At 46.0% G+C, this 15,746-nt stretch overlaps 1 protein-coding gene across 1 annotated transcript in view; it reads left to right on the top strand.

The window, feature by feature from the left end:
* Acoxl (acyl-CoA oxidase like) overlaps window positions 1–15,746 on the top strand; it is a 187,415-nt gene that overhangs the window by 134,603 nt on the left and 37,066 nt on the right. The window contains exons 7-8 of the mRNA XM_055605271.1: window positions 885–972; window positions 11,405–11,475. Coding sequence (XP_055461246.1) covers window positions 885–972; window positions 11,405–11,475 — 159 coding nt within the window. The remainder of the gene's footprint in view (window positions 1–884; window positions 973–11,404; window positions 11,476–15,746) is intronic.

The raw sequence follows: 15,746 nt of genomic DNA, 5'->3' as shown, positions 1-15,746 counted from the left end.
CTTCTTCTTCTTCTTCTTCTTCTTCTTCTTCTTCTTCTTCTTCTTCTTCTTCTTCTTCTTCTTCTTCTTCTTCTCCTCCTCCTCCTCCTCCTCCTCCTCCTCCTCCTCCTCTTTCTCCTCCTCCTTCCTCTTTTCTCTCTCTTATTTTTCTTTCTTTTCTTCTTTCTATTCTTTTCTTCTTCTTTTTCTTCTTCTCCCTCTTCCTCTCTCCTTCCTCCTCCTCATTTTCTTTTTTTGAGACAGGGTTTTCTCCCTAAGCTGCTGAAGCTGGCCATGAACTTGCAGTCCCCTGCCTGAGCCTCTTGAACAGCTGGTTACAAGCCTGTAGCATGAGGTGTACCTAAGATTGTTCTTTGAACATGTGTCACCTCTTAAGTGTTAGGCATGACTAGACACCATGCCATGAGGACTTAACACGCATGTGCACATGTGTGTGTACACACAGGAACCAGGCTCCTTAGACGCCATTGAGGACATTCATCCCACTCACAGGTTGTTCTTGTGGGTCATGCGTCCTCTCACGTGACCTATAAGAGCAACTTACGGGTTGAATTGTGTTGAATTGTCAGTTTGCGTGTTTGTTGGGTCTGTTGGTAAAGGCCTGTAAGCCTAGCTACTTGGGAGGAAGATCACCAGCATAAGCCCCCACAGACGACTTAGTGAGGTTCTGTCTCAGAATACAAAGTAAAAACAGGGTGCTGTGGGTGATGTCTTTCACTCCATGGTGGAGCTCTTGCTTTGTAGGTGTGAGGCCTAGTTTCAATCCCCTCTCCCCCGCACCACAACACACAGCCTTCGAACAAGAAAACGAAAGAAAAATAAAAACTGCAGGTTCACTTTTCTCCAAATATTATTCATGGCTATGTTCCCCATCAATTTGGCAGGTGGCGGTCAGGAAGGATGACTTCTTCAGTGTCTGGAACTCCTGTATGCACCATGTCAGCTCACTGTCTCTGGCACACATTCACAGAGGTGAGTTGGCTCTCGCTCAGTGTTCCTGGTTGGCTCAGAGCCCTGAAGGCCACGGGGGAACACAGCTCCGTAGGAGCCTCCTGCTGGATTTAGGGCCCCAAGGACCTTCAAGAGACTTGAGGCCTGTTGTAACTCATCTCCTGCTTATTAAGAAAACTAGCCAGATAAAGCTCAGGGAGCCCACCAGAACCCACTTGCCAGACAGGAGGGAGCTGGTTTGTACACACCAGTCTCTTTTGTCCAACAACATCTGGAATTCCGAAATAAATAGATGGTGCAAGGCTACATATACTTTAAAACGAAAAAGAAAAAGCAAGCCTGATTTTTTTTTTTTTTTAAAAAAAGACCACTGCCTGAAGATTCTGAGTGTTATAATAACTGCTTAACCTTAGTCCTCAAATGAGGCGGCTGGGTTAACCCGTAAGTCCCTGATTCTCAACCAAGGACAGTTTTAGCTCAAGGGAATGTTTGGCCATGTTTGAAGATGTTTGGATTATTTAATGGGAGCAGTACTCTTGGCAGGTAGTAGGTAGAAGTGTGAATACTGTTAAATGTCCTAGGGGTCACAGGCCAGGCCCCTACAGTCTGATATGTAAATAACACCGGGACTAAGAATATTCATTTGGATATAAAGAGACTAAAATAACACAAGAAAATCAAACATTAAGTGTTCGGATCCATGACTTCATGTCATTGAAATTACTTAATATTGAGAATCGTTTTGTTTACAGCGTGGTTTCACTGTGTGAGGGGAAGGGGTTAAAAGAGAAAGTCGGGGCTCTCACCCAGCTTGCTGGCTGTGTGGGGCTTCCATCACAGGGGGCTCTGGTGGTCACGTAGAGCAGGGCTAGGTTGGTTCCCCAGCTTCTCGTTCAGTGGATCTGCTAAGAGTCAGAGTTTATGGCCAACAACCTAGAAATGAATATGTTTGAGCAGGCTTCCACGCCTGCTCACCCCTCTCTCCAACCACCACATTCCAAAAAGAACAGAGCATGTCCTGAGAGTCTGTGTCATGTTACAGTAGCTTCAGGGATGCCCAGCCGAACCAGAGGGATGATTTTAGCTCAGATGGAGCCTGGCGTCTCCTCTCTCTCTGAGATCCAGCTCTGGGAACCTTGTCACATAGAGTGAGCCTCACAATTCATGGCTAGTGATCACAGGCCGGAATGAGGCTGTGCCAGGGACACACAAGAAAGGTCCTATGGGAAGGCCTCATGGTGGCCTTCGTACATGGCAACCCAACTCTAGAGTAACCAGCACCACATCAGCACATTCCTGATTCTGGTTGAATTCGACCTTGACCTTCTGCTCCTTGGGACAAGGAAGAAGAGCAAGGAGAGGAGCAGAAAGGATGGGGAGTATGTATGTGTGTGTAGTGGGGAGGGGGGGCATTCGCATCTCTAAAGTTACTGAGAGACGAGGTTAGGTTCCCTCATTTGGAAATTCAGAAATTTTACATGTATTCCCTGCATTGTGTCGGCCTGTTAACAGAGCTTGGAAAATGGCTGGGATGAAGCAAAATGCCAGTTTATTCACCAAGTCAAAACCCAGCTGCGTGCCGGGACCATCTGCAAATCATCCCTCCCACAGGCAGAACTCCGCGTGGCAGTAGCGGTAATGAGAGGGTGCAGCGGGTCACACAGTCTACATAGCTCGTGCCTTCAGGGCCGGAGGCAGATCCGAGGCTCCACTGTCAACCGCCAGGGGTCTTGTAGGCCACAGGCTGCCTATGTCCCTGCACTGTCTTGGCAACCAGGGCTCCAGCCTCGTTTGCTTAAGAAATGTGTGTAGAGCGCCTTCTTTTATTGGGGGTTTTGTTGGTTTGTGTTCCATACTTGTTGATTAGGCTGACACACTTTGTGCCACAAGGCACCCCCACCCTAGTTGAAGGCAGGTATGTCCCAGACCTCTATAAATAGCACTCAACATCCACTGGCCTCATTCTCGGAGGTACGAAGCCCTGGGTGCTGGGGATCTTCCCTCTGAGCCCCTGGGTACCGAACACAGATACTGTCCATGCCAAAAGCTGGTTCTAAGGTGAAGGCATGGGGAGTCTCAAGCACAGTCACGTCTCTGCACGGTCACCAGCGTTTCATCTGGAGCCGTACAGTTCACCTCAGAAGCAGGACTATGAGTCGTCCAGTGACTGCACATTACAAGTCCAGCGGAGCTTGGTGTGAAGACGGAGGACATGCACTGAGACACTGGTTGTCTGGGTTCGAGTCCTGGCTGCCCTTCCAGCAGCTCTGTAGCTAACAGCGAGTCGGCCGACACCTCTAAGCTTCATTTACAGAGAAGGTGAGACTATGGCAAAATTAATCTAGAGGATGGTCTCAAGTCTTTGTCTTACTGTCTGACTCATGCTACACAAAGAAAAAGGTCATTAATCACTATTCTATAAACAAACAAAAACAAAAACAAAACAAAACAAAAAAAACCCTTTAGTTTCTGTAACTCAAGAAGATCTTGTCCCTTAAGAGGAAGTTAAACAAGTTAAGTTCGGGTACTTCAGGTCTGAGTGCCGGGAAGAAACATCAAAGATGTGCTGTCACCTCAGCACAAGAGAAATCTAGTCTCTAGTGCAAAGGTTTAGGGGTTGAGGTGATGGCTCGGGGGTGAGACTCTTTAGCGCACACACTCGAAGATCTGAGCAGCCAGGTGCGGCTGCAAGTCCCCGCCCTCCCAGCACCTTGGTGGGCAGCGACAGGAGGATCACTGGGACTTGCAGGCTGCCAGCCTGTCTCCAGGTTCAATGAGTGACCCTGGCCTCAGGGGATAAAGCAGGGAATGGAGCAGGAGAGTGAAATCCTCCTCTGGATTCGGCACACACACGCGTGCATACCCTCACACACTCGTGTGCCTACTCCACCCACAAAAACAAAACAAGGCATGCCGGTCTCAGCAGACAGCCATGGAGCAGGCCCTAAGCCTAAGAGAGCACTGAGCCTGTGGCAGCCAGGAAGGTGTGGCCCAAGGGTGGCTGCACTGGCATCCTGCTGCCCCCCAGCAGAGGTCTCCAGGGGAAGGGAGAAGAGAAGAGCTCAAAGAGCCCATGGTCTTCGCTGACCGGCACAGATGTGGCGCGGGACACCTCTGAAGGAAGAACACACAGGAGGGGAGAGGGGCCTCAGTCTGTTAAACTCAGACCTTAACATCTCCCCCGATGGAAATGAACTCAGAATCGAGCCAGGCTTATTAGGAACAAATGGGGAGAAAAAGCCTTCCGGGGCATCAGTCTCAGTTTGTCACCTGAAGACTAGGGAAAACTAGGCTTGAGATAAAAATGTTAAGCAGTCTCCAGTGGCTTCTTTAGGGGGACAGAACCACCACCATGATGAATTGGTATTTTTCTGTGATGCACGTGTTTATCTTGCCCTAGGAAGGGCAGCTCTGAACCTCATGGTATCTGAGCCCCTAAGGGTGTGCCCGTTCCAGGCAAAAAGAAAGTAGGCACTCATTAAAGAAATGGCATCATCCATGTGTCCCAGCTCGTGCAGAACCGCCAGTGACGTTGCTCAAAGCTGGTGAGCTTCATGCAGCAAGAAGCCCCTCTTCTGCTTCTTAATAAAGCGCCTGATAATTTTGAGTGTCCGCGTTAAGGGCAGGTTGTAATTATAATTAGAACACAGAATGCCGTGGTTCTGCCTACTGAGAATTAATTTCGGATTCCTTTCAAGGACGTGTGTGTTTTGGAATGAGGCTTTCTTTGTTAATAAAAACATGATCGCATGCATTATTTAAAACAGCGGGTTGTCTTTTGCCCGTCAGTGCTGATTCCAATATTCTTCGTGGGGTTAGCACTCTCCTCCCAGTTGTGAATGGGGTTAGTCTGTGGACAAAATTGCCTTTGCCTTATTTACCTTGAATCCATTTTCTATGAAAATAAGTGCACCACCTCCTCCAATGCCTTTTAGCAGTATGGAAGCACCGAATGCCACCTCCTCAACAGGAAATCCTGTGTGAGTCTAGGAACTTGTCACCCTTTATAACTACTGAAGTGTCACCCCCAGGCCACTCTCAGCCCTGTAAGCTGAAGGACAAGTTTGTCCCTTGACAGAACCAGAAGTTTCAAGTACATTTATCTTACTGTTTGAATAGTGGGTTTGGGCAATGGTGTGCTGTTCTGCTGGAGACTGATGGGCAGAGAGGTGTTGTCCATAGGGGAGAACTCCAGGCCCTGTGCCAGCTTGGACAGGGCATTCTTTCTCTTGCCACTGGCCCCCATCAACTTGTAGCAGAGACTTTACCATAGCAGATTCCATACGTCTTAGTTTCTTGCCATCTTGCTGTTGATAAAATACCCTGGCCAGAACCAACTTAATGGAGAAAGGTTTACCCTGGCTCACAGTTTAAGAGCACAGCCCATTGCCATGTTGACATCAAGGCGGAGGCGGGAGCTTGAAGGAGCTGGTTTTTATCACATCCACAGTCAAGACGCAGAAGGAACAAACACAAGCCTGCTGCTCAGCTCTGCCCCGTTGTCTCTGCAGTCTAGGATCCTAGCACAGTGGGAGCTTTTCCCGCCTCAGTTGCCGTAATTAAGATAACTGTGCAGAGGGATTCCGAGAGGACCATCTCTTGGAGGATACTAGATTTTGTCTAGTTGATTGTGAACACTAACCATCACACCAGTGAGATGCAAATGGCTCAAGGGAGGAGGAGTCCTTAGTACGCCTCTGTGCGTCTATCCCCATAAAATACATGAGCGGTGGGTCTGGCCAGGGAAAGAGCAGATGTGATTGGCTGATGGGTCTCTGCAGATCTAGACTCTTGGAGACCCCAGGAAGGGAAGGAATGCATACCACCTTTGTCTTTTCTCTCACAGTCAGGCTCTCAACTCAGACCCGTGAATGTATTCTGTAAGAAAAAAGGTGCTTCCGGGGATGGAGGATCCACATTCTACAGAGTCTACAATGGCTGGTTGGGAGAATAATTTCACACTCTGCATGAGCCCAAGAAGTCCTGGGCCTCTGGGTCTCTCCCAGTTGAGACCAGAAAACTCAGAAGGTGCTAACATGGCAGAAAAGAGCAAGAACCTACTGTCCAACCATACATGTTCAATAGGGAGACCAACACTGAGCATGCGTCTATTGAGCCTTTTGTCAACATGCTGAGGAGTGGCCCAGGGCCAGACTCTTCCATGGAGTCCATTTTAAATGGTAGCATCAAGTACTTTGTGCTCTTCAAAAAGAGCATGATTAAGGGCTGGAGAGATGGCTCCCAGAAGGCCTGGGTTCAGCCCCGCAAGCACCCACATGGCTGCTTATAACTCCACTCCAGTCCTAGAGGATCCAATGTCCTCTTTGATCTCCAGAGGCATCTCCATACATGTGGCACACAGAAGTACATGGAGGCACACACACACACACACACACACACACACACACACACACACACTAAATATCATTGCAAGAGAACTCTGCGTTTTGATTGGTTGTGGTTTCCTGTAATAGTCTCTGTTGCAAAAAGAAGTTTCCCTGATGATGGAATACCACACTTATCTGTGGGTAAAAGGACAAATATTTAGGATGTAGTTAGTTAGGGTTGTTCTGGTTTAGTAAAGTGCTGGTTGAGGACTTCCTCCGAGATCCATGATTTCACAGGCCTTCAATAGTATCAGACGCGGTTTTCCCCTTGTTGGGTGGGTCTTAAGTCCTCTTAGGGAGCTGTTGGTTACTGCCAAGGCATTTGTGCCACTACCGCACCCTTAGAGGTATCATGTTAAGCTGATTGTTGTTATGGTTCCTAAATGTTTCCTAGGTGATAAAACTGGATAGGACTGTTGGTTACTTCCTTCCTTTGGACCTTTTCATGATGCGTTCTGGTACCATGAAAGATAGTCCTCAGAGAAGAGGATTTCAGGTCAACTCTAGCTCAAGGACATCTGGGCCCTGTGTCTAAAGTGCCTGGTATTTACATTAAAGGGGACTTACCTTCCACCTTTGGGGACAACCAAGGGCAAGAGCAATAGTCTGTAATGTTTGGGGGATTACTTGGACAACCCTGACCAACATATTAAATGAGGGCTTCTCAGATCAAATGTGGGATTTCTGTTAGATGGTCTTGGTTTCTTGGAGGGAACATTGTCAGCCCAAATGGGAAATTTTCACTTGAACTACATATGTACGTCACATATTTATATATCGTATAAAACAACTCAGTGTATTTTAGATATTTTTAGGTAGATAGTTAATATTCCTTTTGGCTTTTCCCAGACCTCTTTACTGCTATTTTAACTTCCTTCTTCTGTATTTATCTTCTTAGACCCCCCAACCAGAACCCCCCCTTTTTCATTTTCTTCATCATATAACAAGCACTGTGCTTTTCTCCCTTTTATTGCTTGCTCCAGCCCCCAGCATGTCAATGGTCCCTCCCTTATTATCTTCCGGGATTTCTCAGTTCCTGCAGGCTATGCATGCGCATCGGAAGATTTGGAACTAGGAGCTCCAGATGAGCGTGAGCATGTGATGCTTGTCTGTCTGGGTGTGGCTTACCTCACTGACAATGTTCTTTTCTATTGCCAGCCACGGATCTCCAAAGTTCATGGTTTCACTTTTTCTTTACTGCTGGATGGTGTTCTATAGTGTATATGTACATTCTTCATTATCCAGTCATTTCGTTATCCAGGACAGTTAGGCTGTTTCCACTTCCTAGCAATAACTGCCAAACTCTCCACACAATACTGAGCAAGTATCTGTGGATCCCTTTGTGCACATGCCGAAGAGCGGTACGTCGGGTTCACATGGTGCTCGGTCTGCTCAGAACCACTGAAAAGGCAACAGAGATTTGCCCTCCTTGGTTTTAAAATATGTTTTTACCCTTTTGCTTCTTATCACGTGGTTTATAAATTATACCTTGTACAGTAAACTGCAAAGATCTGTGTCAGCATTCTGAGTCAAATACAAGTAAATGTGTAGGGAGGAAGGGAGAAGGAAAAAGGGAGGGAACACAAAGTCATCTCAAAGTAATATTCCATTAGCACCCATGTTGATGGAGAGAAATGGAAAAGAGTAAAAACAAAACAGGTTGTTTTGCTTCCATTCATGTTGGGATTAAGAATCAGACCTTCAGAAGACAGGCAGAATCCCTGAAGTTCTTTGGCCAGCCAGTCTAGCTCAGTCAGTGAGTTCCAAGTTTAGGGACAAAAAATATGGTGGTAAGCAATAGGAGAAGACACCTGACGTCAAGCTCCGGCTGCAACGTGCATGCGAGCACCATGTATGCACACACACACACACTCGCACACACACGCATGTACAGATACACAAACAGTGTATTTAAGGTCTTTTTGCAAAAGGATTAAGACCTTCTACACCATCAATAAAAATGGGTGTGCAGAAACTCTTGTCTTACTATGCCAATTCTGGATATGATGCTATATTAAAAAAATAAAAAACGATTACCCCATAGTGCACTGTAAAGTTAGACATGTTTATAAGGAGCACAAACTTAAACATGAGTTTTAAAGGGCAGCATATTCTAGTCTCCAAAAACATTTAGCAAATAACCTTTGAGTTCACATGAGCCACCCACACAAAAACCAAAATGAACTACACAGAAAAAAAAATGCGAAAGCAACTGTCTGTTGACAAGATTTTCTCTCAGCCCTTGAGTTTTTGTCTATAAATAATCTGTTTCGAGTCTGACCACTGTCTTCAGCCGCCCTCCCTGACATGTTCTCAGTTCAGTGTATCTTAAAACAAATATTAAATGTGTAAATCATGGAAACTATTATGTTTTTAGAGGAGAGCTGTTGGAGATATGTGCTTTTTAGATAACCAAAGTGTCAAAATGAAACACTAAGATGATGTATTCTTTCTTTGGAGCATCTGTTTATCTTTTGTGAGATCTTGAGCTTGATAAATCACTGGAGATAAAAACTTCATTTTTAACTTATCGTCGATCCCAAACGCCGAGAGGAAAAATAGTGCCGTGTCTTCTCCACTTTAATTTACCTCTCTCCCTGCTGAGGACTTACAGGGGTTTATTTGTAGAGAAAACGTAATGGTCTGTTGACTGGAAAATGATGGCTTTTGCTCAGAAACCTGAGAACTTAAGGGAAATAAAAAGAAAGCAGTCGTTGTCAGATATGATAATTTAACATGTTTTAATATCTGCCTAAAGTGGCATGGATGTGAAACTGGAGAAAGACCACAGGACAGATTTTTAAGCATTTTTTTGTTATATTTTTTTTCAGTTTGTGTGTCTGTGTGTGTTTCTGTGTGAGTGTATACCAGATGTGTGCAGGTGCCTAAGGAGTGCAAAGTTGACAGATGTCTGGTGCAGGTGTTATAGGCAGTTGTGAATTGTCAGCTATGGACGCTAGGAGCTAAACCTGAGTTGTCCACAATAGCAGTGAGAGCTTTTAACTGATGAGCGCTCTCTCTCTCTCTCTCTCTCTCTCTCTCTCTCTCTCTCTCTCTCCATCTCATAAAGTAAGGTTTTTATCAGAATTTTACCTTCATCTATTGACACTTAAAAGCCTCTGAACAGTCATAGCAGAGTAGGTATTGGATACTTAATGGGGACATGGTTTTTTAGATCAATCCAAATAACGGATGAAGGTGTCTTGTGGGATATAGATAACATATGTATTCTACTCTTCAAACACACACACCTCAAAATCATTCTAAATTTCTTTCTTAATTGGCAGTCTGGCTAATCAAGACATTCCCATAGATTTTATGTGTATGTGTAAATATTGTTGAGAATATTCTTCTGTATCTAAGAGGACTAAGTCAGTCAGTGAAACAGCGTGGCATGAATGCTCGAACTGACCGCAGCTCCACGTGGAAAGGTGTCCCTACCAGTGTCTTGCCTTGACCTTATTTTATTGTTCTTCAGCCCTGAGCAGGTTGAGACAAAGTTAATTGTACACCAACCCATTCTGGGCCACAGGAGGACAGGTTTGTTTGGTTTTTTTTTTTTGTTTTTTTTTTTGATAACTGCCACAAAAAGCTGTTTTAAGGAGATAGCTTTCGTCCTAGGCCTCAGAGGTTCCTAGAGTCCCCATAGCACATGACCAATGGCAGCTGTGAGCAGGTGACATTCGTTTGCCCTTCTCTCTCCTCCAAGAAGTATGCAGAATCAAGCATTGCCTCCTACCGTGGAACTAAGATGTTCTGGAGTTTCAAGTCTCCCTCCATTTTCTCACTCCATCAGTTACCCAAAGAGCTAGCTTTTAGAGCAATCCACCTGAACATGGCATCTGCTGACTGTATCCAGAGGTTGCGGTTCATTATGTCAGGAAAGACATAGCAGGCCAGGTCTGTCTGTGGGGGCAGGTGTGTGTGGCAGAGGCTGTTCTCACCACAACAGACTAGGAATCAGGGACTAGGGTGGGGTGGCAGGACCAGGAATTATCTTCAAAGCCACCCCTAATGATCTGATTGTACTATCTAGACCCAACTCCAGGCATTTCCAAATTAGCACCCGGGTATAAACCAACAAAACAGAGGTCTCTGGGAAACTTAAATCATAAATCTCTGCCCACCCATGCAGGGTTTGTGCAGGTCGGGATAGAACCTGGGGTAGGCTGTTGCTTTGCTGGCTGCGGCAGCATGCTAACTGCCAGAAGAGCCATGGTCAAGGGAAGGCGGTGGGAACCCAGCTCTGAACCCAGCAGTAAGAGGACAATCAAGGCAGGTTAGACAGTGAAAGTGTTTGTCCCTGTCAAAGAAGAGGACTGAAGTCCAGGGCTGGCAGGGAATTATGCAAACGTCTTCCAAAGTGAAATAACACAGTCAAAACCACATGTAGGGAAGAAAGTCTATGTTCCGGTGCTTATTTAGATAAAAACTGGTGCTCACACTGCAGGCCTTTGATGAGAGACTGGCCCTGGATACAGAGGAGACAAAGATCCTTTATAGAAACTGTAACATGTCAGAACCAGTAAGGCTAATTTAAATACCCACTAAAGCATGCACTGTAAGCCATCTTGGGCTTCCCTTCACCATTCTGTTGGAAGGTTGGTTGAAGAAGGATGACTGAATACATCCAGGGGAGCTTGGGTCAACATCTGGGGCCACATCTTGTTTCTACCACACAGTGAATGCCATGGCAATTGCTGTGGAAGAGGGTATTTGAAGGTCAACACCAAAGGGACCAAGGCTGCTGGGGCTCTCTTCATGGAGTCAGTGGACTGGGAATTGAGTGTGTTCTCTCATGGTGGCTCGTGCAGTGGCTGAACCCAGGGTTTTCTGGTGGTTCCCATGGAGGCTGGCCTTGTGATCGCCCCAGCAGACTGGGGAAGTCACTGACACAGATTTCAGCCCTTGCAGATCGCTGGCACGGAACTCTCCATGTCCCCCAGCAAACACAGCGGGCTAGCATGCTGCCATTTGTTTCTGCCACAACCACGAGGCTATCCTGCACATGGCCGCGCTGGCAGTCCCCGGGGAGGATGCTCACCTTTCTGTCTCTTGCCTTCCAGTTGCGCTAGAGCAGTTCTCCACAGCAGTGAGGAGCTGTCCCGACAAGGAGGACCAGGCTTTGCTAATGAAGGTAGGTTATCAGCTAAGTTCTTATTTCCTTAAAGCCTCTTAGCATTTTTTTTTTTTTTGATTGCCCGGAGGAGAGTTCCTTTTTTTACAAGCGGGAGAAAATTTATCATCTCTGAATTTTGTGCTCCAGGGGGATATGCTTGTCAGTGGCTGGCGGGAGGGTGGCTGGTTAATGAGCACAGCCCGCAGTCTGTGGAACACAGAAGTGACAGGGAAGTGGGTGTGGAGGACCAGCAGCGAGCCTACGGGATTCTCAGCGGACTTGGTCGGTTTTATTTAAACTTCTCTGACAGTCTCGATTCTTTTAGCAGATTTATGAGACTTGGCCAAATTCCATGTCTCCGACTATACTTTTTAATTAAGACAAAGGATCCCATGCCTCAGTTGGCCCTGTCCTCCCTTCCGTCACCAGAGCGATTGCCACACAAATTAGACCGCTTGTGTCAACTGCTGAGACAGTCAACTCATGTCATAGGTTCTTTGTCCTTGAGTCGAAAACAAACTCCTTTTCCTCTCAGGAACAATCATGTTATTTCTTCCCAGATGGCATGGATAGAGGTGTGGTACAGCGTATATTTAAGCTGTGCATCTAGGAGAGCTGAAAGGGGTCAGGCAAGCCGCCTGTGCGCTTTTAATAAAAACTGTCTGAAGGCAGAAAGCAGCAGCTCACAGGCATAGAGGCACACACATTTCCACTGATGACTAAGCCTCCTGTTTTCACCTAGAAATGTACAGACTGACCTTGGTCACCAGTGTTTCCATGATGTCATTTCCATTCTGTGCCATCAGGAAACCGTGTGTGCCGGGAGTTGCACTTCTTTACCTAAATACAGTTTCTTTACCAGGTGTCTTCTGACTTGAGAAATGGGTGGGAAAAAATAGGATGTCACCCTAAGGGATTTTCAACTCATTTGCCTAAGGTGTGATATTTTTGGTCTGTCTATTCTTTGGGTTTTTTGTTTGTTTGTTTGTGTTATTTTTTTTAAACTTTCAGTGTTTATTTTATAATAAGGAAGGGCTGCTGATTCCAAGTGTTGGGTTGGTCTAGGAGCCTCAGCTCATCTGAGTCCAGGGTATACGAGGGGCTTGGCATGTGTGTGACAGGTTCAAGCCCAGGAGCTAGTGTGAGGTCTCCCACACTGGTTTCAGTCCTGCTCTGAGCTCCATTCCTCAGCCCATCCTTCCAGGTACTAGCCAGCTTCCTGTGACCTTGAAGCAGCCTAAGGTCACAGACACTCACCCTTAAACCACTCACTCACTCTGCAAGACCTTTGTCCTCTTCCTTCACATTCTGTCCGGCATCTTCTACTCTCTGCTCTTTCATACCTCTCTCTTTCTCCTGCCCTGATCACCCTGATGAGAGACTCCTGGGCCTCACTCCGTCCTGCTGGAGAGCTTCACAGAAGCTTATGTGGGCGTCTCAGAGGCAGAGTGGTTCAGAGAACAGAGCCACTAAGCCCAGAGACTCATACCACCAGGCCTACTTCTGATTGCCCTTGTGGTTACATGTCCGAGTCCCTCTCTAGATTTCTTCTGATCTAAGTCAAGTAGCTGAAGATGGAAGCTACCTGAAGGCCTCTCCCCCCACGCTTCCTCCTGATGCTTCCCATGCCTCACCAGCTGGCTCCTCTAGTCCACTGGGTTAGACACAATCATTTGGACTTAGGGGAAGATCAAGCTTTCCAGAGATGTCCTGGAATGTGTGCATGTCTCTGCATTTTGTGTTTTCCCTGATGTTTCTTCAGACTGTATGACCACAGTAACTGAGAGAGATGTCTGTAGGCGTTTTTACAGTATCTTCAAGATATCTGAGGAGGCTTTATCAAAGAAGTTTCACTGAACCAAGAAAAAAAAAAGTGTGCTCAGTTCATATCTACCAAAACTACTTTGTGTTTTTCTTTTCAAGAGATTGAGGTTTCTTTCATGTCACCTTATGAGAGGCCACCATGTGGGTGTGACAGGAATGTGTAGGATTTTTTGTGGATTCATGTAAAAGAATGTAGGGGAACAACAGATCATTTTGAACACTTTCAATCAGCTGTCAATTCTGTGTTCAGTGTGCTTTGGAGTTTATATGTAGTAAATTTCTTGTGTGTGTTTCTCTCTGTGTGTGTATGTGTGTGTATGATTGAGCATTTCAACGATGTTTTTTGACAATATTCATCTCCCTCCCCCAATTCCTTCAATATCCACCTCCCTTCCTTACCCACCCTACTTTACAGCACCCACCAAAACCCATCAAGTCCAATTTGTGCTGCCCAAATATTCCTGGATGTGTGACCTTACACTGGGATGTGGGCAACTTGCCAGGGCCTACACCCTTAGAAAAACAACTGACTTGCCCGTGTCCATTTAGCAGAATAATAATAATAGATTCTCATTTAGTGCCTGTGACCTGTGTAGCCATAGGCTCTTGGCCCATTATCAGGCCAAGTATGAGTTTCAACATTTGGAGCAGGGCTTGAATCCTATCAGAAAGTAATTGGTTGCTTACACGATGTCCCTGCCACTAATGGTGACTTTTCTCCTCCAATGGTACATATATAAAACCTTTCAGGGTGAGGAAATCTAGCCAGTAGAGATGAAGGTTCTGGGTTAGTACCAGCTTGATTTCCCCATGCTCACGTTCATAGATGTAGTCAGTATCTTCAGCAGCAGGATCTTACTGTCAGCTTCTGGAGTGTGACCAAGAAGTGTTAATGGTAGTCTGTAATATGTGAGGTCTGTGGGACCTCCCTGGCCAACAACTCCAAAAAAGGTAACCCATTCTTGGCACTGGGCTTTTTATTTGTTAGACTGTGTGTCTAGTGGGGGCATTGCCACCCTATTGCACAGTAACTCTATTTTAACTCTTTTTACAAGTGTGAATATATATGTATATACATATATACATGAAGCTTCTCCAGTAGATTTCTGTATGAGTTCTTTGAAATGTCCTTAGTGTTATTTATCCTCCCCCATATTCCCTTCTCTACCCTTCCCTCTCTTCTCCCGCCCCAATTTAACACTTCCTGTTCATTATTCTCTGTTATAAATTTCAAAATTTGATTTCACCTCATGATAATTTGTTGGGGGCCAAGAATCAACAACAAAACCACAAATACTCACCTGTCAGGGGGAGACTGTGGCCAAGAAGGTGATGTTCCCAGGGCAATGCTCATTTTGGGATGTACTGACCCTTGTAATTTCTCCAAACTTGGGAAGCTTGACTGTTTCATATATGGTAATGATGTCATATTTCCATGCATGTTGTTGATTCCTACTATATCAAACATTACCAAAACCAGAAGAAGGTGCTTTAGTCTAACCTATGAAGGTGTTCCATAGATGGACCCCCAAGAAGATAGAAGAGATGAGCAGAGAGAAGCATGTAGCTACACCAAATTCAAATATCCCTGGGGGAAAAAAACAAAGAGAAGCAGTGGAACTCAAGGTGATGGAAGCCGGAGCTTTTGTCCTCCTTTGCCATTTTATTGCCTCCTCTCACCTACGTGTCTCTTCATTAGTTCGGGGTCTTGACTATATTAGCTCTTCCAGCTCCTGGTAGCCATTGTGCCTGAAAGCCTGCCTACCTCTGGCTCCACCTATCACTCCCTGAACCTCCAGGTCTCCCGTAGGCTCCAGCCACACACCCTAGCTAGTCTACACTCAACTCATTCTCCACTTTAGTCCACCATCTCAGTCTTCTTCCTCCACTGGCCTCAAAACAGTGGGGAGGTAGGTGGCTTTTCCCTGTCCCAAAGGTGCCATCAGGCCCCATATGTCCATTCACATTCTGTGGTAACTTTCAGAGTCTTCCATCTCTTTATGTCCCAAGAAAAAGCATGTGGACTTGATCCCTTAGCAGCAAGCTTCGTCTCCACTCTGCCAGGAGCCAGCCTGAGCCCTTGGACAGTTCGTATTGTCTCTCTTAGCCTGGTGTCTTCTCTTGATAAAAAGAGAAGGGGAGTGGATGGCCCCACCCACACCCTGCAGATATGTGGCTGGACATAGGCACAGCCCGTGACACCAAGTGTGCTTCGGCAAAAATCCACATGGACCCATCCACCTCTCGCAGGCTCTGTCAAGGAAACTCAGTTGCCTCATGCCCTACATCTCATTTTCTAGATTCATTTCTGTACCTGACTCCATCCTCTTTGGGAAAAGGATGATTGCAGAATTTGTCATCCAAACATGTTTGTGTGTGTGGTTTTTTGCTGTTATTGTTTTGTTTTTTTGTGGGTTTTGTGTGTGTGTGTGTGTGTGTGTGTGTGTGTGTGTGTGTGTGTGTGT

Source organism: Psammomys obesus, unplaced genomic scaffold (genome assembly GCF_907164565.1).
Source record: "Psammomys obesus unplaced genomic scaffold, mPsaObe1.curated_primary_1811, whole genome shotgun sequence".
Classification (NCBI taxonomy): domain Eukaryota; kingdom Metazoa; phylum Chordata; class Mammalia; order Rodentia; family Muridae; genus Psammomys; species Psammomys obesus.
The sequence above is the reverse complement of the archived record's forward strand: the minus strand, read 5'-3'. Positions and strand labels throughout refer to the sequence as shown.